Consider the following 25,779-nt stretch of genomic DNA (forward strand, 5'->3'; position numbering starts at 1 on the left):
CCACCCCGCTGCCAACCTTTTAAAAACTGGTATGAATTTTGTCTTACGAATCAAGTGTCACAGCAATTTTCTTTTACTCTAAGTGGGCTGTCTTGCACTTCCCATGGTAACTCCAGTTGGTTGGTTTGGTTGGGCCACAAAGGAAGCATGGCTAATACACCCTGCCACAGTATGAAGGAGGGGAAAAATACAAAGGGTGGGCCGGGCACGGTGGCTCACACCTATATTCCTAGCATTTGGGGAGACAGAGGTGGGTGGATCACTTGAGCTCAGCAGTTGGAGACCAGCTTGGGCAACAACATGGTAAGACTCTGTCTCAAAAAAAAAAAAAAAAAAAAAAAAAAAGAGTATAAAGGGGACTAGACCAGCGAACAGCTCTCTCCAACACACCACATGCTTCACTGCAAATCAAACAACCCTCTGCAAAAGTGCAACCACTCCAGGCCCCAACACTCACACAATTTAAGACTGAAGGACAGGTACGAGAAGCTGACAGCCAACGTATTCTGTTTTTGAAACAGAAACAAGAACAGGCAGAGAGCTCTTCACTAGCTCAGCAAATAATCATCCACAGCAAATGCTCACAGATAAAATGATAAAGCGCAATAACCTCATACTCCACCATGGCTTTCTTCATACTTTCCACATCAAAGATCATCTTGATGAGGTCCTGAACTGGCTTGGGGAGCTTGGACTTGGTGCCAGGATTTACTGTCAGCTTCTTCACTGCCTCTTCATCCTTCAGGAAAAAAGCACATTGCTAAGAGACCCAAATCAACAACTCAAGCAAGGTATCTGCGTCTGTGGGGCTGGGCTGCAGACAAAGGACACAGGCTGGAGTGCCACCAGCAAAAAAAGCTGAGTGTTAATCAAAAAGGTGTGGAAAACAGTGGCCAGGATGAGTGTGCCTGATGCTGCACATGGGTCAGACTCTTCCTGTGCCTGCCCTGAAGTTCTCTTGGCTGCTCCAGATTCTTATTCTAGTTGCCACTGCAGCATCTGCAATGGGCTGACCCACCTTGGGGTTGCTGGTCCCTGCCTGGGAACCTGCCTAGTGCCCACTCATGCTCAACCTGGAAGTGCTGGGCAGCTGTAGAGGCAAACCTTGGAGCAATGGGACATGAAACTGACGGACAAATTCTTTCTCTTTTATCTTACACTTCCTCACACAAGGGCCGGTTGCAAGACTAAGTTTATATAGCTTTCTCTAAATTCCCAAAGGACCAAGCAACCAGTCCCATGCGCTGCCAGCCAGCCTGACAGCGTTAAAGCACATCGTAGCATTAGCTGTCCGTCCTCTTCCTACACTGCCTAACAGACTATTGAGACTCCACCCCCCACTGTCTGAAGAACCCAGGTTATATCAAGATCACACTGTACTGAAACTGCTTTAACTGTTTAGACTTGAACTGTATGAGGGCATAGACTGTGCTCTGTTCAGCAGTGTCCCTAGCAACTGAAACGGAATTTGTTATTTGGAGTGAAAGGAATTGGCATTGGGCTTTGAACCTGGAATCAGACTGGCTTACCCAAGAGCTAACTTGTGTTGTTAGTGTTCATGGCTGCTGCTGTCACCTTCATAGTAGACCTACTCCCAGTGTTGAAACACCATCTTAAATGTACTCTGTTACCTTCTGGGTGTAACTTCATTGGAGGGCAAACTATCTATGTGTTCAAAACCCTTATTTAAGTGCATCTGCCTTATGACCCAGTAGCTACTTGTAATGACAACAATCAGAGAGGCACACAAATATTTAAATGTATATCAGCTTCATTACAGTAAATGCCCAGAATCAATCTAAATGACTAACAGGAGGCAGGAAGCTGTTCTGATTAATGATGAATTCTAGCCCACGCACCGGATGGGATTCAATGCAGCCTTAAATAATGCTCTGGATTGGTGCAGCCAGTGGCCAATACAGTAGCCACTGGCCAAACTGAGGTGTGCTGTAGGTGCAAAATATACACCAGATTTCAAAGACTTAGTAGAGAAAAAACTAAAAGGGAAATTTTCTCATTAATAATTTTGTTGGTATTGATCAGGTGTTGAAATTAGAGTATTTTGGATATATGGGGTTAAATAATACCAAGATTAATTTCATTGGCTTCTTGCTTTTTAAAATGTGGCTATAAAAAACTTTAAATGTATTGAAATGGCTTGAATTATAATTCTATTGGACAGTACTGCTCTAGAAGACATAAGGAAATGCTCCTGGTACATGAGGGCAAAAAGCAGATGGTTGCAACATGGTACATACGGTGGTGGAAAACATACATATGCAGTGAAAGCTGACTGAAAAAGATATCTACCATTACTTTAACTGTGGTTAATTCCAGGCAATCTTAGTTTTTTGTGCCTTAGTATTAATAGTTCTCAAAAAATCTTAAAACAAATATTTAACTCAGTAAGGGGCGCTACCGAGTCAGGCCAAATCTGTCCTGAAAGTCTACTGTCTGAGCCTCATCATTGTATAAACAAGATGTAAATCCTATTTTTAATATGGTGAGTTTATGAGGCCCTCTGTAAACTAAAGAATTCCCCCTTTGAGACATGCTAGGCCTCGAAGATTTAGAATTAAAATCTCTACCCGCCTACAGATCTCTCTTTTTGTAAAATAAATGTGTTTTCTTTTATCTGATTAAAAAAGTGATAAATTCTCATTTTTAAAAAGTCAAGCATTTTGCAAAGAAAAAAGACAAAACAGAAAAGTTAAAAATGTCAACCAATAGACAAATGAATGCTGTATGCTAACAGATGTAAGGAGACGCCCAAAACTGCAGAGAGAGATAGCACTAGGAAATAATTTGGGACTAATAAAGTGTGACCTAGCAGAGCAGGTCAAGTTACTATAATTCTGTCATGACAGACCAGTCACATGATCGAGGGTGACCATGGGTTCAGATAAAAAGCCTTATCTGGAATCTGTGAATTACACCCTATTGTTTCAGGAGTAACTGAAAAGACTGTCCCTCCTCAATATCTCAAAGATGCTACCACAATTCTCATTTAAGCTCTAACTCATACTTCAAGGTGTTGACTGTATTAAATGCTTTTTCTGCCATCTACTGAGATGATCATGTGGTTTTTGTCCTTCATTCTATTCATATATTACATTGATTTTTAAATGAAGAACCAACCTTACATTCCTGGGATAAATCCCACTTGGGAGTGGTGTATAGATCGGCCTATGCTGCTGGATTCGGTTTGTTAGGATTTTGTATCTCTATTCATAGGGTTTCTGCATGTCTATTCACAGGAAACTGCTCTGTAGTTCTCCTGTGCTGCTTTGGCCCTGGTATCAGGGTGGTACTGGCCTTCATGCAGTGAGTTGGGAAGTATTTTCTTCTATTTTTGGGGGAGAACTGGTGAAGGACTAGTATTCTCCTTTCAACATTTGGTAGTATGTTTACTATGATGCCATCTGATCCATGATGTGGATTTTCTAGAATAAGGTGTCCCTTCCTTTTCCTAGAAGCAGACAGTGTATGGGCATCATGTGGTTACCTGGCCGTAGTCAATCTCCAGGGGGTAGAACTTTTTGGGATACTTTGTGAAACTTTTGGAGTGCCAAGCATTCCCGGTTTTTTCTTCATATAATTTCATGAAGTGCTCAATGGCATCCTCCTTGGACGGCATCTGTTCCAGTTTGTTGCTACCGATCACCGTACCCACACGGCCCCAGGATCTGAATATCCAATACCTGCGGTGGGAAGGAGGGTGTCAGATACACGTGTGGGTCAGCTGTCCCATTTCAGGAGGAGTTCCCCTTTCCTGCCATTACATTCAGGTGGGGAAGAATTTTACACACCCCAAAAGGATGGTGATTAACACAGAACAAAAGGAACCGCTATAACAATAAAGGGTCTTTATTTTACTTCTCATTAAACTTTCAAATCATATTGACTATAAAAAATGCCAAAGAATAGTTTAAACTTGGTTCTGGCAGCCAAGCCTGAGGACTGAATCCTGGAGTCTGCAGACCTTTGCATAAAAACGATTCTACTCCTCTCCCCAAAGAAATACAAAGTACTATCTGGAAGTCATGTGTTCAAGGAGTCAACCCTTACAAGTGTACCCTAAAAATAATGAACTTTCAACTCAGATCCAAGGCCAAGACATGACGAAATGAGGGGGGCAGTGGCAATGGCTCCTCAGGTCCGGTGACCCAGAGATGCAGGCTGTCATGTTCAAATTCCATCTCAATTGAGGGTGCACATCGCACATACCCAGCTGCTGTGCTGCTCAGCTTTGGATGAGCTAATTTTTGATTAACTCAAAGCAGAGGTAATGCAAAACTTAATTATCACTTCATAATAAATACAGATATATCATAAACCCACATACAAGATTTGTGTACATTTTAAAGACAGAACTACAGACTTCAAAGAAAATTTGGGACTCCCTGGCCATTCTCTGGGCTACTGAATAGGGGTATAAAAATTCATTCTCTGCTTGGTTTTTCCTATGAAAATTTTTGAGAAGCACTACCGTGATCTATGTTGAAGATTTTTTCTGACCCTAACAGCCTACACCACCCTTTCACTTAACACCAGCAAATCTAAGCCACCAGAAAAATGTCCACATCCACAATCAACATTAGAATTTAATAAGAGTTCCTTCCACATGCCTTAACACTGACACATAAATCCTATTTTTTGGTGGCTGTACTGAGGGGCAATGAACTCACTAGGTAAGGACCACTCTGCCTAGAAACATAAGGACAAAAGCCAGCCCACCCTCTCACCACCTCCCAGCTGCTGTACCCCATGATCCAGACTCCAACCTTGCCTGTCTCACCATGTTAAAAAAAAAAAAAAAAAAAGACAAATCCAAACCTCTTTAGTTACTAGGGAGTTTGAACATTAAAGAGTAAGTTCAACACTTGCCAACCTTTATTTGCTTCAAAGTTTTAAAACATACGTAAAACCAGAAAATCTTGATTCAAGTAGCTGAAAGAAAAGCCAGCTGGGGCTGGGTGCAGTGGCTCATGCCTGTAATCCCAGGACTTTGGGAGGCTGAGGCGGGAGGATCACTTGAGTCCAGGAGTTTGAGACCTGTCTGGGCAACACAGCGAGGCTCCTGCCTCCATAAAAAATAAGGCATGGTGGTGTGCACCTACAGTCCCAGTTACTCAGGAGGCTGAGGTGGGAGGACTGCTTGAGCCTGGGAGGTCAAGGCTCTGCTGAGCTGTGATTACGCCACTGCACTCCAGCCTGGGTAACAGAGCGAGACTATTTCAAAAAACAAAACAAATAGTTGGAAAACAACAACGATGAAAAACAAAATACCAAACAAAAACAAAAGCCAGCGGAAGAATACGTGAAACCATATCTTGGGACAACTGTACAAGGACAGCAACGCTACTGGTTAGTAAGTGGCTTCTTTCTCCCCTTTAAGCAAAGGCCTTATAATTTATTTTTGATCTCTGTGATTAGATTTCATTCCCCAGGCACTGGGCCTAACGGGTTTCACAAGGCTGATGGCACAGCACTAACCAATGCGGGACGGGCCCATGTCTCTGCACAACCAGGCTACACCCGCAGAACTCACCTATTTTCCTTGTCGTCCTCCAGAAGCTGCAGCTTGTAATAGGAGTTGGTTCCTTTAACGATGTCCACCAGACCAAGGGTGGCACTGAAGACCTTCCCACCTTTCTCCAGGACATGCGCAGAGTGTTCCAGTCCTGTCCCGGAGGCAAAGCACCTACAGTTTTCTCTCCCCTTGAGGGGCTAGCGCTCTCAGGGAGAAGGGATCTGCAGGCCTGAGGTTCATGCCTCTTGGATACACTAACACCACCCTCGGGAGGTTCCCCACAAATGTGTGTTCTCAGGACTGGGGGAGCTGGTGAAGGAGGCCTGAGGACAAAGGCACAACCACACTGCCCCAGGTATGCTGCGGGCATTCAGATGTGTGCTCCTAGTCAGCTAGGGGTGGGGGGGCGGCACAGCCCACTTGGCTGGCAGTCCTGTTTGCTTACCAGAATCAGGATCCACAGCTGCTCCTCCTTTAAGAGTTAATTTCATTCTCTTTTCAGATTTGTTGATACCTCGGAAGGGAACAGAAAAATGTAAACACGAAGTTAAACGTAACTAAAAAGTAAGGGGAAGGCAGAAGGCAAATGAGTTGTTCTCATTCGCATCATCTGTCAACTCGGCATCTATATATACACTCCTCCCGCCACCCCAAAGCGCCTGCCATTCTGTGTCCTGCTCTGCAGCACTCAACAGGCCATGTCCGGGACACCAAGGGAGAGGTTCCGTGCAGGCCAACCTGGCCACCAATGTCCCCGGCTTTTGGCCCTGGAGGTGGCAGCTTGGGGCCCTCACCTTCCTCCTTGACCTGGCCTTTGCTTTTTTTGGAGAGCACAGCCCCTGACTTCCCTCTTGGGGCCACAACTTCAACAGGCTCTGCCTTCACCTCTGCCCCCCAAGGGGACAAGATGTGCGCTAAGAACAACTCCTGAAGGCTCTTGGTGGAGGCGGAGATGTCCTGGAGGAAGTCCTCAGACACAACTCGGATGTTGGCTTCCTTTACTTCCTCCATCTTCTTATTCATCTTTTCCACCTCCTCTGTTCAAATCGAAAGGAAAAAAAAACCAAAATACAAGTTTAAAACAAAACTGAAACCTCAAATTACTAGTTATATTTACTGTGTACTTCCAAACCCTCAGCATTCACAGCTCTCCTTTGCTTCCAAGTCTAATGCTCCCAAGAGTGTTTTTATCGGCAACATTCCCCCTTTTCTAAGGTATGATGAGCCAGGGCAGCCTTCTCCAAACCATTCTACAGCACGATGTTAACAGACACTCCAAAGAAAAAACACCCTGATGTCAAATAAGTATGGGAAATCCTGTATTCTCTGTCTCTGGTTCCTGAAGACCTACAGTGGTAATCAGCATAATAAACCCATACAGAAACCTGTTTACCTTTGTTTCACCCTACCTTTTCCAAACATACTTAAACTGTGAACTTCTGTTTTGGCAGGTATCTACGCACATCTTACAGAGCAGTGCGAAGTGATGAGAATACAGGTTGAGCGGCTTCCCTTATCCGAGATGCTTGAGACCAGAAACTTTTTAGACCTTAAAATACTTGCTTCGTATTTACTGACTGAGCATCTAATCCAAAACTCTGAAATCTGAAATGCTCCAATGAACATTTCCTTTGAGCATCATGTTGTCACTCAAAAAGTGTTGAATTTTGAGGCAATTTGTTTGGACTTCGGGACTAGGGAGACTCAACCTATAGTAGCTTACCGTCTTTAGTTGAGAACATGCAACACACGTGAATCTATGGTACCAAGCAGCAACACTGACAGCAAATACTGGTTTCCCTTCATAAAGAACCAGAGCGATGATGATGTTAAGATCCAGTTTTTCAGCACTGTGTTCGACTCTTCCTCACTGACTCGTCATCACAATCATAAGATACAGAAGCATTATCCCTGTTGCACAAATTCAGATTCAACTCACTTTTGGTGCTGATGCACAGGGAAGCCTTGTTGGCTGTCCCCGTCAACTTCCCCCCAAGTTTCTCAATCATAGCCTTCACTTCATCCTTGTTCCGCGACAGCTTCCCAAGAGTCAGGATCTTCATGTTGGATAATGGCTTATCTGGGATGAAAGGAGAGAATCATTCAGCAAGGCCAGCTCTGGTGCTGCTCCCCAGTAAGGGGAGGTGGAGGAGCAGGTGAGCCAAGCAGCGAGCTCCTGGGGAAAAGCCTATGAAAATACACTCGTGAGAAAACAGGACGGGACAGCAAGCTGCCACCTGAGCACCTACAGATGTCCCTCAACACAGAAAGGACTGGTCAGGGAGCAAGCCACAAAATGCCACTCCATGGCCAGGCCAGCCTTGCTGGTGTGAGCCAGGCAGCTGCGGGTTACCCCAGGTCCGCGCCATGGTCAGGCTAGGAAGGCTGCATCTGCGGACGAGGGACCAGGAGGCTGGAGTGGGATGGGAAGAGGGGTAAGGTCACATGAACCCCCAATTCCTTGTTATTCTCCCAAACAAACTGCAATTCTTATTAATTAACCCCATTTTAAAATGAGACATGTCCATGATAGTCCCTCAAAGCAGTGGCCAGCACAATCACACAGAGCCGAGCTAACCGATTCTAGGTGAAATGCAGCAGCCTGGTGTGCACTGACCCAGGCCAGAAAGGCCTGGACAGGGGTGTGCCTTCTGTTCACAGCAAACAACACAGTGCTGGTGACACCCTTCCAGAACTGGAGATGCTGCAAGGAAAAGTCCTTCCTGCCTTCCCTGTGAGGGCAAACAACTAGGAAACACTGACAGTTTAACTGAAACTGCTGAGGTCTCCAGAGAACAAAATTATTTATTTATGCTGAACTGCAAGTCAGAGGAAAGCAGAGGAGGGAACCCTCCATGGAGGGGTCAGAATGCCAGCCCCCACCTGGCCCTCCATGTGGGCACCTGGACCCAGGCTGCCAGCAGCACAGTGGACTCAGGATGACCACTCACACACACTGCAGTGACCACTGGTCCCATCTCAGGATATGAAAAGGAGGTCAATAACAGGTTTATGTTCAAGGAAGGATCCCTCATCCTCCACCCACCAAACTGTGACCTTCACCACTAGACTATGCCACATGTCTCTGAGTAAATAAGCAGTAGGTCACTTCTCCTGCCAAAAAAATACATTGCTCTCACTGTCTTGGTTGGCTTGGGGCATTTCTCACTAGTGCTGTTTAGTAACTCCCTCTGCATACAACAGAGACTTGAGCATCACACCAGGGCCCGGATGACTGGTGGGCGCAGGGCAGCCTGGAGAGTGAGGCCTGGGATGCTGCTCTGCAGTGCAGTCAGGCAGAAGACCCTGCACGCAACTCCAGGTAAGGCTGTCGACCTAGCCTTTCTTAGGAGCCCCTCTCCTAGCCTCCCAGAATAAGAGTTGCTTGTTCTTTTACGATGTTTATTTTTAGAGAGAGGGTATCACTCCGTCGCCCAGGCTGGTGTGCAGCAGCGTGATCATAGCTCAGTGCAGCCTTGACCTCCCAGGCTCAAGGGATCCTCCGCCTCAGCCTCCTGAGTATCTAGGGCTAAAGGCACATGCCGCTACACTCGGATTAATTTTAAACATTTTTGTAGAGATGGGGTCTCGCTACATTGCCCAGGTTGGTCTCAAACTCCTGGCCTCAGCAATTCTTTTGCCTCAGCTTCCCAAAGTGCTGGGATTACAGGTGTGAGTCACTGCTCCCAGCCGATGCTATGTTCTTAACACTCTCCCACCTTGCTGTGATCGGGGGTGTAACAAGCCAAGAGAAGAGGCCTATCCCCTGCAGGGCAAGGCTTCCCCACGATGGGGTCAGCAGAGAGAGACCCTTGACAGATACTTTCGTCACCAGCTCCACACCACCAGCAAGTAGTGGGCAAACAATTCCTGCAAAGCAGCTCTAAGACCGGGGCCCCAAAAGCTGTACCTGCTGAAGCAGAGGAGTCCACAGCAGTAGGCGCCGAGGCTGTGGAGGGCGGGGGCGTGGCCGCCACGGGGGCGCTGGTTTCTGGGGGGAATATACGGTCCTGCTTTTTAACCTTCAATTTCTTGAGGTAAGAGATTTCTCGGAATTCCTAAAAAATATTTAGTTTTAGTTAAGAAGCCAGCTCTCCCTCGAAGTAACCACTCCATAGACCAAAGAGGATTTGGCTTGTCCAAATTAAAGAATCTCTTTTTCTTCTTACAATAAACAGTAACAAAAAATAGAAAAATGTGAGGCTTTAAGGATGAAAGACAGTATTACTGCTGCTACAGTACTTATTTCTGGTACTTTTACATTTATGATAGGGCTGATATTGTGGCTGCTTTAAGAGAAAAATCTTTCCCTAAAAAAAAAAACAAAAACAGAAACCCGTGGCCAATTCGGTCAGGGAACCACCACCGAACTGCTGTGTGACTACAGCCTCCCTGGCCTCATTCTTGAGTTGCTCCCTTCGAGAGTTAATAGGCCTCTGTGGGATCACACGCCTACTCCAGAACTCCAAGATCCTGAATACTATATACACACTGGGAGGTTATTACCCAAAAGGAAATCACAGTATTTGCTTTCCTTTTTAGAAGAAGGAAAAATGAATGCAGAGAGCTCTATGGTATTCACTATAAATTCTTCCATCAGCACGATTCACTCTTCACTCTGAGTGATTTACAAGGGGCCTTGCTCTAAATGGTCACTCAATAAGTATCAAATACATGAAGCTCAGGGAAAGACACCGTGCTCCCAGGTCTTCATCCAGTCAAGAAACTGCCCTTTCCAGCTATGCCTGTGTTCAGGGTGTCAGTTGGATACAAGAGGTCACAGATTGCTTCCAACACACACTGACCACCTAATATGTGCTACCAACCATAGTTTGGTTAAAAAGACAGTTTCTGCTCTTCAGAAAGTATCTCATTTGTGACTGAGCATCAGCTATAGAAAGGTGAACTTTAACACAGGAGCTAAGCTATGCCAGAAGTGTGCTAAGGTGATGTGAGACATCAACGCTAGCATGCACTTGGAGGCAGTGATCTGCTAAGCCTGCTGGGAGCTGAAAACACAGGGGACTGCCTAAGCACAGCCATCTGAGTAGCACACAGTGGCATGTGGGGCGCCCTGGCCAGGCACCCTATTGCTAGGTACTCCTAAAAAGAATGAGCAAGACTGGCGGTGGGGTGGGGAGAGGAGTATGTGAGAAGGAGGAAAAGGGTGGCAGAAAGAGGCTGCAAAAGGCCAGCAGAACCGCAGCACAGAGGGCTCTGAGGACAAGCTACGGAGCTGGGCCTTGATTCTGTGGGACACGTGCCTGGGGGCAACAGTGTCACTACATGGGCAGCAAGCACTGCCAGACCGAAAACTTGTCTCGCACATGCACATAACCTTTAAAAATGTACATAGATGCTCTACAACTGATATATAAAATACAAGGAATGGCACACTGCTTATTGCCATTTTACTATTTCCCCATCAAAGATAGTAAAAGAAATACAAATACCATGTAAGAGTCTGTAAGATTTGCATGCCCAGAAAAATCGGGGAATCAGTATAAGATTTTAAGGGTGGGGGAAGTGACAAGGTCAGATTTATTTTAGAGGAAGCACTCAAAGGCACAGAGAGAAAATTAGGAAGGATCATGCAATCATGGCAGTGAACAAGTGAGCCAGGGGCCGGTGGAAATGGAGTTCAGTTGTAGGTATAGAGCGAGTAATGTCAATTGTTACTTGGGTAATGATTCCTGAGTGTGTCCTGTGTGCTGCTGTTTCAAGTGCTCCACCCGAGAGCAGGCAACAGCGAGGGAAGCAGCTTGGTGAGTGGCAGAGCTCTGCACCTACCCAGGCTGCTGGACCTGGATCCTGCTGAGTCTGAGGGGGCACAGGCGAGGGCCTCGGAGCAGCCAGCCCCACAAAGATACTGCCAGAACCCCACCAGCATGGCTCCAAAGAAGGCTCCCCATGGAGGTATTTTGCATTGAGAATTCCATAAGCAGTTCCATTAAAAAAAGCGAGAACGTGCAATACTAGGAGATATGTGAACCCTGGATCCAATTCTCCTGCTAGCACTAAGGCAAGGAAATGTCCTTGAAAAAAACTTGTATCAGAAAGCAGGAATTATTATCCATTTCTTCACCATATGTCCCTCAAGCCTAGAACTGTGCCTGGCACAAAGGAGGCATTCAATAAATAAAAATTATTCATGGTCTTTGCAAGCAACATTTTACACCAAATGGACAAACCTCTACTCCATACTTAGAGGAGCTTTGGTTCTACATTTGTGTAGTTTGCAAACATACAATTTTATATTCTGGTTAACAGGATGACACAGCTGTAAAGAAGTCTGAGGAACATGGCCCTGCAATCTCAGGGACCTGAAGTATAAACAAGCGCAGAAAGTGGGGCCAGGTTTTTCTCCCAACAGATCTCAGGATCTTTCCCTACCCCTTACCTTTGGGGTTACCCACTCCTTCCGGTTGGGTGTCTGTGTCTTGACCATACACTTGGTCCAGGCAGTGACATCCCCAGTGCAGTAATAAGCATCACTCTTGAAGACCAGCTGACCCGAGCATTCCTCGCAGGGAAGCAGGGCACCGAACACCATGCCATCGGCTACTCGGTCCAAGATCTGCAGCCAGTGGAGAAACACGTCAGAGGGCAAATGCGGGACTACAGAAAAGGACACTTACTAATGTGGGATGGAGGAACTTGCACAGATTTCACTCACTACAAAGAAGAGAGGCTTCTTGCTGTGGGGCTCTTAACACCCCACCCCCCCTGGTTTACAATGGAGCTTGGATTCTTGTAATGTAGGAGACCTTACTTCCAAGTGTTCCTGCAGCCCCCCTGTCCCTCAGTGATTTAGAAATGAAGGGAGAGCATCCACTGGCATTGCACAAAGTACAGTGCCAAGCCAACTCCCAAGAATGACAGCAGAGAAGGGCCAGCTGGGGACACTGATGGGATGCTGTCATGCCACCCCTCAGGAGGGGGCTCTCCTCTCTCCACAGGCCTGGCACTCTACAGCAAGCACTAACATGTGGAAGATGTCTAGTGGGGCGTGTGCATGCCGGCCCCATCCACCCCGGAAAAATGGTGATCACGATGGTGGTGATGACCGTGCAACACAACCATGATTTATACTCCTTGCAATTAATACCAGCAGGTGTTCACATGGAGGGCCTCCCACACTCCATTGGGACAGTCACTCCACAACGACGGGGTCGGCCTCACATGCGTGTCCCACTTAACACAAAGGCAGCTCACCGCCGACTCCCCAGAAGGCACTTGCTGCTTGTTGAAGATGAGTAGCTCCTTCAGGTCATTAGTCGAACACACTTTCTTTAGCTCGTCCTTGATGTTCCAGATCAGGTCGTTCTGAGCCTATGGACAAGACCCAGTGGCTGAGAGGCTAGCTCTTTTCAAAGGAAGAATCCAACTGGAGGAGAAGCCCTGGTCATGCTGAGCCTCCAGCATACCCTGTGCACCAGCGAGCTGCCCCTCCAAATCTGGGTGATTAGCACAGGATTTGACTCCCGGTCATGCTCCTGTGGACACCAGATTAAACCTGCTGTGTGGTCTCTCAGAGAATACTGTGGAAGGTGATGAGGAAGCCCTAAGGGTGTGGGGGAGACTGCAAGGCTCCTGGAACCAACCCTCAGAAATCAATCCCCAGAGACACCAGGTAAGAGCTTGGAAGTGCTAAGCTGAGCCCACGGCCCACGTTTATCAGCAACTAGAGGAGGCGGCATATGGCCGTTCTCCACCAATCTTAGAGTAGGAATGATTTGCAAACACCAATTTCCTTGATGGTGTATTATATTCAGTATCATGCAGGAATGTATTTAAGCTCTTCTGAAAATGGAAGTTTTAATCTTTACTAAGTGCCTACTCTTGGTTGGATGCTTTTACGTGTCATCTCACTTATTCTTTTTCTTTTTTTTGAGATGGAGTCTCACTCTGTCACCCAGGCTGGAGTGCAATGGTGTAATCTCGGCTCACTGCAACCTCCACCTTCTGGGTTCAAGCAATTCTCCTACCTCAGTCTCCTGAGTAGCTGGGATTACAGGTGTGCACCACCACGCCCAGCTAATTTTTGTATTTTTAATAGAAACGGTGTTTCACCATATTGGCCAGGCTAGTCTCAAACTCCTGGCCTCAAGTGATCTGCCTGCCTCGGCCTCCCAAAGTGCTGGGATTACAGGCATGAGCCACTGCTCCCGGCCTCATCTCATTTATTCTCACAACAATCAAGCTTGCTCAAGAAGCTATCAGCCTCTCCATTTTAAAGGCTGACGTTTGAGTCTCCTCCTTCCCCAGGAAAATGGGCAAGTTATTCACCATCTCTGCTCAGATTCCACCTCTGCAAAATGGAGACAAAAATGCCAGTGCTATCATATCCCACAGGGTTGCTATTAGTACCAAAGGAGGATTTTAACTCCACTGGCAAAGCTGCAGGCACACGCGTCTGCACCTGTTTCCCAGCTTCATTTTTAAGGGCTCCCTCGACATCTCCTCTCCATCGCACACCAGGAATGGAGACATGGGAGGAAGAGGAAAAGGTCTAGTGATACAGGATTAAATGGAAGAAGTATAACAATGTCACCCAGGTGACCAAGTGGGGAGAGCCAACAGACACAGATGTGCCACAGTGGGAACGCTGAAGGGCATTTTAATTTTCTGACTCTCTATACATCTCTGATATCACTAGGGAAGAGAGAAGGACACTAAACTCACCAAATGGCCAATGTGAAGTGGCACCACGGTTCTCCTGCAGCCAGTTTTGGTGCATGACAGACACTTTTTTACCATAAGACAATTGAACAAAATGTGTGACTCTTATTTAGCAACTAGAACCATATCAGAAATTGCTTTTAATTTTAGTACCACTAGTAAAAACTGAATACTCATAGAAGAGACACAAGCAGATGGCTCATGGAAATCATGTTCTCAAGGAGAGACCAACTGTTTGCCCCCAATTTCCCAGACACCCAGCATTTTCTGATTAATAATTTTTGCTTTGCTTCAACACATACATAATCAACACAGGGATGAATCTTTTGGTCAAGGACCACTGATTTAATGGATAGTTTTCTTCTGTCATTATCAGTCTATTCTTTTTTTAAAAATGAAGATCTTCATTTAAAAAATGTAGAGACACTTGATCTCTTCAAGCCATTTGTCTATGCTAAGAATCTTTGGCATCCTTTAATTAAGTATTCAGTTTCCAAAGTTTGCAAGTGACCACAAAGGTGCAGGGTGTACAGTAGTGCATAATTTGGCCACAGCATGAATCTCTGTCAACCCAGTATGAGGCTGGTGAGTGGAAACAGAGCACTCAGCCCTTGCTCAAGCCTGGCTGCAGGTGGGACACCTACAGCCTAATGCGGATTCTCTTCCAAATAAAAATGGTTTCTTTGGGAGGAGGGAAAACAATCTGGCTATTTAATGACAGCCATCAATTTGCTAAAGGTCTTAATAAGTGGGACACAATTCCTTGAATTGTCTTTCCAGAATGAGAAAGAGAATCCAGACAGCAGAATGTCGAAAAGAGACACAGAGCTGAGAACTCACCTTTAGGGCTTTTTCAAGCTTACTATCTTTGTCTTTTTCTTTTTTAGATTTCTTCTTGGCTACTTCATCCACTCCATCCACCTCATCGCCTTTTCTCTTTCTGAAGGAGACACAGGATATGAGAGAGAGCCAGAGCCATTAAAAGTCTGACACCCAATGACTTGCGGTGATGCAGTACCTTAATGTCATTCTATCAACTCCCTGTAGGGCCTACTCACACTTGTCACTCCCTAACCCCTGCCCCACTCAGTGCCCTTAGGCGATCACTGTCTACTCAGGGAGTATTTGCAACCAAGACGGCAGAAGACACCATCCAATTCAGAACATACTCTCCCAGCCAGGGAGAGGGGCTAGGGTTGTTCCAGGGACTTAGAACAACCCATTACCAGAATCCAGGGCTCAGGCCCCGTCTGAGGTTAAAAAAAAAAAAAAAACAAAAACAACCATGTATTTCCTGGCCTGGAAGGTTCTAGCAGGGACTAGGCTAGAGGTAAGCCCATGGCTAGGGGGGCAGGGATTGCAGAAAGACAAAGCACAAGTCCAGGGGGCTAGGCCTTTCGAACTAAAACACAGAGCAAGGGAAAGAGGCTGCTCACAGAGGTGGGGCTGTACTGCCACATAAAGCTCTGACAAGTGACAGTCAAAGCAGTGCTAACCAGCCTGCCCCAGCTGGCTCAGCAAACACGGCTCTGAGGCTATCACCTGCCCCCAAAATACAGGGGCAGGACAGCCACAGTGGTCTGTCAGTCTCAGCTATCACATAGACCTGAGCACAAACCCTTGCACTTTCCTCATTCATAAAATAGGGAAAAGAATACCATCTGCCTCACAGAACTCTGGTGATGGGCAAATGAAACAGTCCAAATACAGGGCTTGATCTGGCATACGAAATGTGCTCAACACATTCTGGCAGTTATCATGACGTAAGTGGGAGCTGATGAACTCCCAACACCTATATCACGTGCTGCAATGCCCTGTGGGCTTTTTGACCCATGGCCTGATTTTTCAGTTTTCTTGCACATTCTAGAGTCCCATGTGCTGCTGCAATGAACAGGCATTATGAACTGAGATAATGTGTGATGGGTGCTCGATGGTTGCCCAGTCACCGTCCAAGGAGCAGGGTGCATACCAGGCTCTGCCACACCACCCCTGGTGTGCTTGTTAACAAGCAATTCTCCAGACTGAGGCTGAGGGACCAGCAGAGGGTAAACTGCAGAGAGCAAGATGTGTCCATGGATTCAAGACAGTCACTAATGGTCCTTCCCATTCTAAATTTTAACACCATGCAAAACCCTTATCATTCTGAACTCGAAGCCAGGAAAATTATCCACTGCCCATCCCCTAACTAAAAATGGTCCCGATTCTCCCAGCATTGTTCCAAATGGTGATCAACCCAGGCAAAACAAATACTCACCCAGGGAAGGAGGGTGGTCTTTTAAGTATCTAAAGGGCTGTGGTGGGAAAAGTGTAGTTAGCCTTTCCATGGAGATCAGATGTTGGAAGGGGCATAGACCACCAGGAAGCAGGTCTCACAGGGCAGAGGGCTCTCGGTAGAGGCCATGGGAACCCCTGGCTGTCCTTCCCTACCCTGTCCTTTGCCCCCACATCTCTGCTGTCACCGTTCCTCAGTTTGCATCTCCCTGGCTTACTGACAGTCAGCGAAGGGAAACAGAGGAGTTGTATGGAAACTGTAGAGCCTTTGGGCCTCCCTCAAGCCCCTCACTGAACCCCCGGGGCAACCCCACAGCGCTTCACCCACCCTTCACTCTTGACTCCTGGGAGCTGCTTCTTCAGGGCTTCTTTATCCTCTGTAGCAAGGAGGCTGAAGCCCTTGAGCTGACTCGCACTGTACTCAGGCCGGAAACCCAGCTCCTCCCTATTCTTGACAAAGCAGTTTGGGTGGTACCAGCGGTCAATCATGCCTAGCTGTGGCTTCTCCGGGTCCAGCATCTTCTTGGACAGGCGCACCTGGCCCTGCAGGAAAAACCGTATGTGGTACCAAGGGAGCGACGAGGAAGGATAGTGAACACGATATGGGGAGCCTGTGCTCCAGCCAGCGAGGAGCTGAGGGTCCAAGCCAAGGCTTGCCTGCCAACTTGAAGACTCATGGGCTTTTGAGAGGTTTAGCTCTCTCAGGTCATCAAGGATTGTGTGTTACCCACCTCAAGACTCAGGGTTCCTTAAATTCCAAATGGCCGGCAACCTACCTACCTGTCTGGACATGTGAAGAATTGCTAACATTCCCCTTAAGATGTTTCTGCTGACCTGGGGCAGGCATAAAAACACATGGTACGGTGTGCTGGGCAGAGCTAGAGCCTTGTGTGGGCTTTCAATGCAGCACTTTTTTTTTGGGGGGGGGGACAGGGTCTTGCTTTGTTGCTTAGGCTAGAGTGCAGTGACTTGACCTGAGCTCACTGCAACTTCCACCTCCCAGACTTACGTGACCCTCCCGCCTCAGCCCTGCCTGGCTAATTTTTTTTGCAGAGATGAGGTCTCACTATGTTGCTCGGGCTGGTCCAGAACTCCTGGACTCAAGCAATACTCCTGCCTCAGCCTACCGCCCCACCGCGCCCAGCCCCCAATGCAGCACTTTCGTAGTAGCAGGGACTTTCTGTCCACTCCCACCCTCCTATGGCCTCCTTAGTCTCTTTATAGATGACACCCCCTAAGGAGTAATAAACCCACAGGCAAGAATCCAGTCCTGCCAGCCTGCCCAGGTCCCCAGTCCCCAGGCCTGATATTCCCAGGAGAGTTCCAGGCCTGGGAGGCTCAACCCAGAGAATGCAGCAGGAGGGGCTCCTCGCATTACATAAAACCAGCAACCCAGCAGCACATACCATCCGGCATTCCCCTTGAGGTAAAGAGGATCTTAATGTTTGCCTTAAATTTTTGGTGGTTGAAGGTAGCTGGAGAAGATATAGCAATTCCATGTTTTTCTTTTCTAAATACCCATTGGCTCACCTCAGTTTTCTGTACAATACCTCCAGGAGGCAGAAACTTTCAATTAATGCCTTAAATGAATCAATTAATATGTGCATGTCACATTAGAGAAGGGTGAGAAGGCTGCGGGGCACAAGCCTTCCCTTCTACCTGTGTCTCCATCCAGTTTGTCTCACTGGCTTTCAGCCTTCAAGGACTAGAACGGGTGGGAAAGCCTGGTTAATGAAGTTCCTTTGATTAAACAGAAGGCTGGAGGCTCATACCAGGGTAAACACACTCCTTATACCTAATTCTACCATAAAACACAGATAAACAGTCTTTCCCCAGCCACTGCTGGGTCCAAAAGAGACTCCTTTTGTTAACGCTTTCCAAGAGCAGATGCATACATGAGAACTGGACCGTGATAAGGAGGACCAAACCTGTCTGGAAGTCACTGACATATCTGGTCAATACTAATGTCTTTTTATTTTTAATCACTTGCGTTGAGCTAGTACCCTAAAGCCCCCATTTCTTCTTTTCTCTTGAGATAGCCAATACATCAATGCAAGCAATCCATAAAGTTCAGGGATCTGAGCCCCCAATATCTTACCTTTTCTATCTTTTCCATACACCCCTTGCACGTGCTTCTGTTCGACTTGGCGTACTCTGCTGCAAAGTCACCCAGTGTCTTCTCTGCCTTGCTACCAATTCCATCCTGGCCTTTGCCTGAAGAATCAAAAACAGACAGCAATGTTCATCTCAACAGCCCCAAAATACAGCTCAGAGGAGCCCCCTGTCCTCTTCTACCTCCCCAGGATCCTTCCACTAGGACACTTCATGCCTTGGGAGACTACGATTGGTCCTTCTCATCTGTCTGTTTGTAACAACCGTGGTCAGCTAATAGAGCTTCTTTTCTGGAGATAAATGACCCTTCGCAGACCGAGCCCCTTGAAAGAACAGCACATCAAGGGGTGGTCAGCTGTCTTGACATTCCATCTCCTCCCCTACCTCTGGAAGCCCCTCCCACACTTTAGAAAGCAATTATTAGGTGCTTACCTTAAAAGCCTGGAAGCATTATGACATCTCACTAAGCCTTCTGATTTCCATTATACTTCTATTTACCAAAGTGTTGAATTAAAGGAAATATTTTGATATAACTCAGACACAAGTATATGTAAGAATTAGATATGTAGTAAAGGTATCATTTCAGATTAGTGGGAAAAGGTTGAATTATTCAATAAAGAGTTCTGGGGATCACTGGCTAGCCATTTGGGACAAAAACTAGATTCTTTTCTTATTATAAAAATAAATTCCCAGGCTGAATGTTTCTTGCCTAAGATCAGGAATAAGACGAAGCTATCTTCCCATCACTTCTATTCCACATTGTATTGGAGGTTCTAGTAAGTGCATTAAGGAAAGAAAAAGAAACAAAAGGTTTAAGTTTGGAAAAGAGTAAGTAAAGCCATCTCTACTTGTAGATGATTCTATTTGATATTCCTAAGAGACATCTTGAGAAATCTATTTTAAAACCTACTAAATTAAGTGAATTTAGCAAGTACGCAGGGCACACTGTCAATATACAAACATACAAAAATGTCTAATACTAGCAATAAACATACTGGAAAAGGCAAGTGCACTGTTATTTAAACAGCGTTAAAACACAAAACACTTTGATAAATTTAACAAAAGACGTGCAAGATCTCTACACTAAAAGCTATAAGGCTTTGCTGAAATCAAAGAAGACCTAAGTAAATGAAGAGATGCATCATGTTCATGGACTGTTAAGATGTCAATTATCTGCAATTCGATCCACGGATCCAGTGAGATGCCAATCAAATTCCTAGCAGCTGTATTTGTAATAGCCCCAAACTGGCAACAACCCCAAAGTCACCAATAGAAAAATGGATAAACGAATGGATATATCCAAACAAAGGACTACTCCCCAGAAATAAAAAGAACTAATGACACACAAGATGACCTGGATGAATCTCACAGGCATTGCGCTGAGTGAAGAAAGCGTGTAAGAGGGTATACAATTCCTTTTCTTCCTGAAATTCTAAATCAGGCAAAATTAATCTATGGGGATAGAAATCAGAATGGTGGTTACCTGAATCGGGGAAAAATGACTAGAAAAAGTACAAGGGAACTTTCCAGGGTGACAGAAATGTCTATAACTCAATAGGGTATATGCTAGATGTGTATAACCATTTGTCAAAACTCACTGAACTGTACATGTAAGATCTGTGCATGTAACTATGTAAATCATTTTTAAAATTCCAGATACAATACCAAAGACATACCACAAATGAGAAGACAGACATGACTACACAAACGTTAGTGAAATATGAAACTTCAATGAGGCAAAAAAATACAACAGACAAAAACTTGGAAAAATATTTGTAAAACGTTATGACAAAGAATCAGTATCTTTTACATTTCCTTAAGAACAAGACAAGGCGAGGCATGGTGCCTCACACCTGTAATTCCAGCACTTTGCGAGGATGAGGCAGGAGGATCACTTGAGCCCAGGAATTCAAGACCAGCCTGGGCAACATAGAGACCTCCTCCATTTAAGGAAGAAACAAACAAACAAAACAACCAAACCCCAGCATAGTGGCACATGCCTGTACTCCTAGCTACTTAGGAAGCTAAGGTAAGAAGATTGCTTAAGCCTAGGAGTTCAAGGCTACAGTGAGCTAGGATCGTGCAACTCCACTCTAGCCTTGGGTGACAGTGTGAGACCCTGTCTCCAAAAAAAAGGAAACACTTAGGAATGGTATGTTAGTAGAGAAATGGGTATATTATATACTGCTGATATAGTATGCGCAGTTGAAGCAATCTTTTCTGGAAGGCAATTTGGCACATACATAGAAAGCCTTAAAATTATTCATCCCTTTGAACAGTAACTGCATATCTTAGAATTAAAGAAATAACTGTAGAGGTGCATGGGATGTACAAGAAGTTTGCAGCAGCTCTATGTGTAATATAACTAAAAGGTTAAAATTCTAGTCTCAAAGCAAGACAGGGCTGGGTGCGGTAGCTCACGCTTGTAGTCCCAGCTGCTCAGCAGACTGGAGGATTGCTTAAGCCCAGGAGGTCAAGGCTGGAGTGTGGGCTGTGATCGTTTCACTGCACTCCACAGCCTGGGTGACAGAGCAAGATCTTGCCTTGAAAAAAAAAAGAAAAAAAGCAAGACAGACTGGATTTGAATCCTGGCTCAGGAATTTACTACCAGTACAACCTTGGGTCAGTTACCTAACTTCTCTGTGCCTGAACTTCCTCACCTGTAAAAACTGACAAAGGACACGATTAAATTAATATGCCAAGTACTTGGAATACTGCATGAAATTGAGCAAGACCTCACTAAATGACTACTGTGCACTTGAATCTGTAACTTTCAACATGAAAAGAGTAAATATCAAGTTATGAAAGTACTAACAGGTCAACATCACTAGTCGTTAGGGAAATGAAAATCAAAAACCACAGTGAGATACTACTTCACACACATGAGGATGGTTATTATTTTTAAAAAAAAAAAAGTGTTCGGAAGAATGAGGACAAATTGGAACCCCCTTGTCTTGCTGGTGGAAATGGAAGAGCTGTTGTAGAAAACAGGATGGAGGCTCCTCAAAAAATTAAACGTGGAATTACCATGATTCAGTGATTTCGCTTCTGGGTATATACAGCAGAGAAGTGAAAGCAAGGTCTCTAACATACATCTGTATACCGATGTTCATTATAGCATTATTAATAATATTCATTATCGTTATTATGAATACTATGAATACCATTCGTAATAGCCAAAATGCAGAAACCTGGCCAGGTGCGGTGGCTCATGGCTGTAATCCCAGCCTGGCCTATGTGGTGAAACTTTGTCTCTACTAAAAATACAAAAAAATTAGGTAGATGTGGTGGTGCATGCCTGTAATCCCAGCTACTTAGGAGGCAGAGGCAGGAGAATTACCTGAACCCAGGAAGTGGAGGTTGCAGTGAGCCGAGATCAGGCCACTGCACTCCAGCCTGGGCAACAGAGTGAGACTCTGTCTCAAAAAAAACAAAAAGTGCAGAAACCACCTAAATGTCCACAGACATATGAATGGGTACATGAAATATGGTATATTCATGCAATTAATGTTTATTATGTCTTTAAAAAGAAGGAAATTCAGACACATGCTGCAACATGGATGAACCTAGAAGAACTATGCTGAGTGAAGTAAGCCAGACACAAAAGGACAAATACTGTCTAACTCCACTTACATGAGGTGCTAGAGTTGTCAACTTCACAGAGACAGAAGCAACAGTGGTCATTAGGGGCAGGGAGAACAGGCAGTTATTGCTTAATGGATTGGGAGTTTCAGTTTGGGAAGATGAAAAAGTTCTGGAGCTGGATGATGGTAATGTTTGTCTAACAATGTGAATCTACTTCGTGCTACTGAACTCTACACTTAAAAATGGTTAAGATAGGCCAGGCACAGTGGCTCAAGCCTATAATCCCAGCACTTTGGGAGGCCGAGGCGGGTAGATCACCTGAGGTCAGGAGTTCAAGACCAGCCTGGCCAACATAGTGAAACCCCGTCTCTACTAAAAACACAAAAATTAGCCAGACTTGGTGGCGTACACCTGTAATCCTAGCTACTTGGGAGGCCGAGGCAGGAGAATCGCCTGAACCCGGGAGACAGAGGATGCAGTGAGCCATGATTGTGCCACTGTACTCCAGCCTGGGCGACAGAGCAAGACCCTGTCTCAAAGAAAAAAAAAAAGGGTTAAGGTAAATTTTATGTTATGCCTATTTTGCCACCAAAAAAAAAAAAAATCAAGTAAGAAAAGTGATACTTAGAGTAGGATCTCAATTCTGCAGGAAAGAAAGAAAATCATGCACACTCACAAGCAAATTAGTATTTTCTAAGGAGATATCCCACATGTTAATAAGTTATTTCTGAATTAGAGGATTTGGGATGAATTAAACTTTTCATATATCTAAAAATAGTAAGTTAGGTTCTCTGGATGAAAAATCCCTGGACAATTAGTAGGTAGTATCCTAACTGTATGGTTATGATGGTTTCACAAAAAGATACATTTTCAGTAAATTATGCCTTTTCATATTATAAAATTACACTTAGGTCAGCCTGGCCAATATGGTGAAACTCCATCTCTACTAAAAATACCTAGCCAGGTGTGGTGGCACACACCTGTAATCCCAGCAACCCAGGAGGCAGAGGTTGCAGTGAGCCGAGATGGCACCACTGCACTCCAGCCTGGGTGACAGAGATTATCTATCTATCTATGTACTTAGGTATATTTATATAACTAGATATAACATATCTATGCCCCTAAACCTACAACTTCCCCTATCCTGAATACAAAAGAGAAAACAGCCACAGAACAAGAAAAATGTCAGCCAGTGTATTTGCTCATGCCTGTAATGTGCTTTGGGAGGCAGAGGTGAGATTGTTTGAAGCCAGGAGTTTGAGACCAGCCTGGGGTCTTGCCAAGCAAGATCCCTTGGGCAACATAGTGAGACTCTGTCTCTATCTTAAAAAAAAAAAAAAAAAAAAGTTAAAAAATTAGTTGGGCAACTGTAGTCCTAGCTTCTCCACAGGCTGAGGTGGGAGGATTGCTTGAGCCCAGGAGTTAGAGACCGCAGTGAGCTAAGATCATGCCAGTACATTCCAGGCTAGGCAACAGAATGAGAGCTGTCCTCTGCTAAAACTGACATACTCACCCTCTGAACCCTTTCTTGGCAAATTTACTTACTTATTAAAATTCCCAATTCTGAGCCGTTACTAATCTGTTTGCAGCAAGCAGCTGGTCAGACATACCAACAGCTGCAAGGATCAGCCGCTGCAAGAAGGACAGACAGTGATACGGTTTGGATCTGTGTCCCCACCCAAATCTCCTATCAAATTATAATCTCGAATGTTGGAGGTGGGGCCTGGTAGGAGGTGACTGGATCACAGGGACAGATTTCTCCCTTGGTGCTGTGTCACGATACTTGTGAGTTCTCCTGAGATCTGGTTGTTTAAAAATGTGTAGCACCTCCCCTCTCACTCTCTTCCTCCTGCACCGGCCATGTGAACCGCCGGCTTCTCCTCTGCCTTCTGCCATGACAGTAACAAGGTTGGAGAACTGACACTACCCAACCTAAAGACTTACTATGAAGCCACAGCAGTCAACACAGTGTGGTACTGGCAAAAGGATAAGTAGATCAGTGGGACAGAACAGGGAGCCCAGAAACAGAGCCACACAAGCACAGTCCACTGATCTTTGACAAAAAAGTAAAGGCAAAAATGGAGAAAAGATAGTCTTTTCAACAAACGGAGCTGTAACAACTGGATATCCACATGCAAAAAAAAAAAAAAAGAAAAAAAATAAAGGAATCTAGACACAGACCTTATACCCTTCACAAAAAGTAACTTAAAATGGATCACAGACCTAAATGTAAGACACAAAACTGTTAAACTTCTAGAAGAAAATCTAGATGACCTTGGGTCTGGTGATGACTTTTTACAAACAACACCAAAAGCCCAATCCACTAAAGAAGTAACTGATTAACTAGAATTCACAAAATTAAAAACTTCTGCTCTGCGGAAGACCAGCCACACACTGAGAAAAAATATTTTCAAAAGACATATGATAAAGGGCTGTTATCCAAAATATACCAAGAACTCTTAGGACTCAAGAGTAAGAAAACAAACAATCTGATTTTAAAAAGCGCAAAACCAGGAGTTTGAGACCAGTCTGGGCAACAAGGTGAGGCCCTGTCTCTACAAAAAATTTTAAAAAATTAGCCAGGCATGGTGGTGCGCACCTGTAGTCCCAGCACTCAAGAGGCTGAGGTGGGAGACAGAGGTCAAGGCTGCAGCGAACTGTGATCACACCACTGCACTCTAGCCTGGGCGACAGAGCAAGACAGTCTTAAAAAAAAAAAAAAAAAAAGTGGGGGTGTGGGGGTGGGGGCAGGCAAAAGACATTTCATCAAAGACATACAGATAGTAAATAAACATATGAGAAGATGTTCAAGATAATTACAGTATTAGGGAAATGCAAATTAAAACAATAATAAAATACTATGCATCTATTAGAATGGCCAAAATCCAAAACAATGACAACACCAAATGCTGGCAAAGATGTATGATGATACGAACTCTTATCCATTGCTGGTGGGAATGGAAAATGATTCAGCTTTTTGGAAGACAGCTTGGCAGTTTCTTACAAAACTAAATATACTCTCACCACATGATCCAGCAATTGTACTCCTTGATTACCCAAAGGAGTTGAAAACTTATGTCCCCATAAAAACCTGCACATGGTGGATGTTTCTAGCAGCTTTGTTCATAATCGCCAAAACTTGGAAGCAGTCAAGATGTCCTTCAGCAGGTCAATGAATAAACAAACTGTGGTAATCCAGACAATCGAATATTATTCAGTAATAAAAATAAATGAGCTATCAATACAACAAGACATGGAGGAATCTTTTTTTTTTTTTTTTTTTTTGAGACAGAGTCTCGCTCTGTTGTCAGGCTGGAGTGCAGTGGCGTGATCTCCGCTCACTGCAACCTCCGTCTCTCGGTTCAACCAATTCTCCTGTCTCAGCCTCCCGAGTAGCTGGGACTACAGGCGCACACTACCACGCCCGGCTAATTTTTGTATTTTTAATAGAGACAGGGTTTCACCATATTGGCCAGGCTGGTCTCGAACTCCTGACCTCGTAATCTGCCGGCCTCGGCCTCCCAAAGTGCTGGGATTACAGATGTGAGCCACCGTGCTCGGCCCGACATGGAGGAATCTTAAGAGCACATTACTAG

General features: G+C 45.1%; 1 protein-coding gene across 2 annotated transcripts in view; it reads right to left on the bottom strand.

Moving 5' to 3' along the window:
• The window catches only part of PARP1 (poly(ADP-ribose) polymerase 1), a 47,440-nt gene that overhangs the window by 12,860 nt on the left and 8,801 nt on the right, over positions 1 to 25,779 (bottom strand). Inside the window, exons 1-13 of one of the 2 annotated variants that reach the window (XM_058430582.1) lie at positions 18,816 to 18,873; positions 18,585 to 18,700; positions 16,815 to 17,029; positions 15,056 to 15,155; positions 12,749 to 12,865; positions 11,934 to 12,110; positions 9,444 to 9,591; positions 7,473 to 7,613; positions 6,328 to 6,570; positions 5,979 to 6,047; positions 5,552 to 5,684; positions 3,506 to 3,701; positions 611 to 739 (exon numbers count right to left, since the gene is read on the bottom strand). In XM_058430582.1, coding sequence (XP_058286565.1) covers positions 611 to 739; positions 3,506 to 3,701; positions 5,552 to 5,684; positions 5,979 to 6,047; positions 6,328 to 6,570; positions 7,473 to 7,613; positions 9,444 to 9,591; positions 11,934 to 12,110; positions 12,749 to 12,865; positions 15,056 to 15,155; positions 16,815 to 17,029; positions 18,585 to 18,602 — 1,686 coding nt within the window. In that variant the 5' untranslated portion in view covers positions 18,603 to 18,700; positions 18,816 to 18,873. Of the gene's footprint in view, positions 1 to 610; positions 740 to 3,505; positions 3,702 to 5,551; positions 5,685 to 5,978; positions 6,048 to 6,327; positions 6,571 to 7,472; positions 7,614 to 9,443; positions 9,592 to 11,933; positions 12,111 to 12,748; positions 12,866 to 15,055; positions 15,156 to 16,814; positions 17,030 to 18,584; positions 18,701 to 18,815; positions 18,874 to 25,779 lie in introns of those variants that run through there. The other variant, XM_032137733.2, reaches the window with a different exon arrangement.

Source organism: Hylobates moloch, unplaced genomic scaffold (genome assembly GCF_009828535.3).
Source record: "Hylobates moloch isolate HMO894 unplaced genomic scaffold, HMol_V3 SCAFFOLD_18, whole genome shotgun sequence".
Classification (NCBI taxonomy): Eukaryota; Metazoa; Chordata; class Mammalia; order Primates; family Hylobatidae; genus Hylobates; species Hylobates moloch.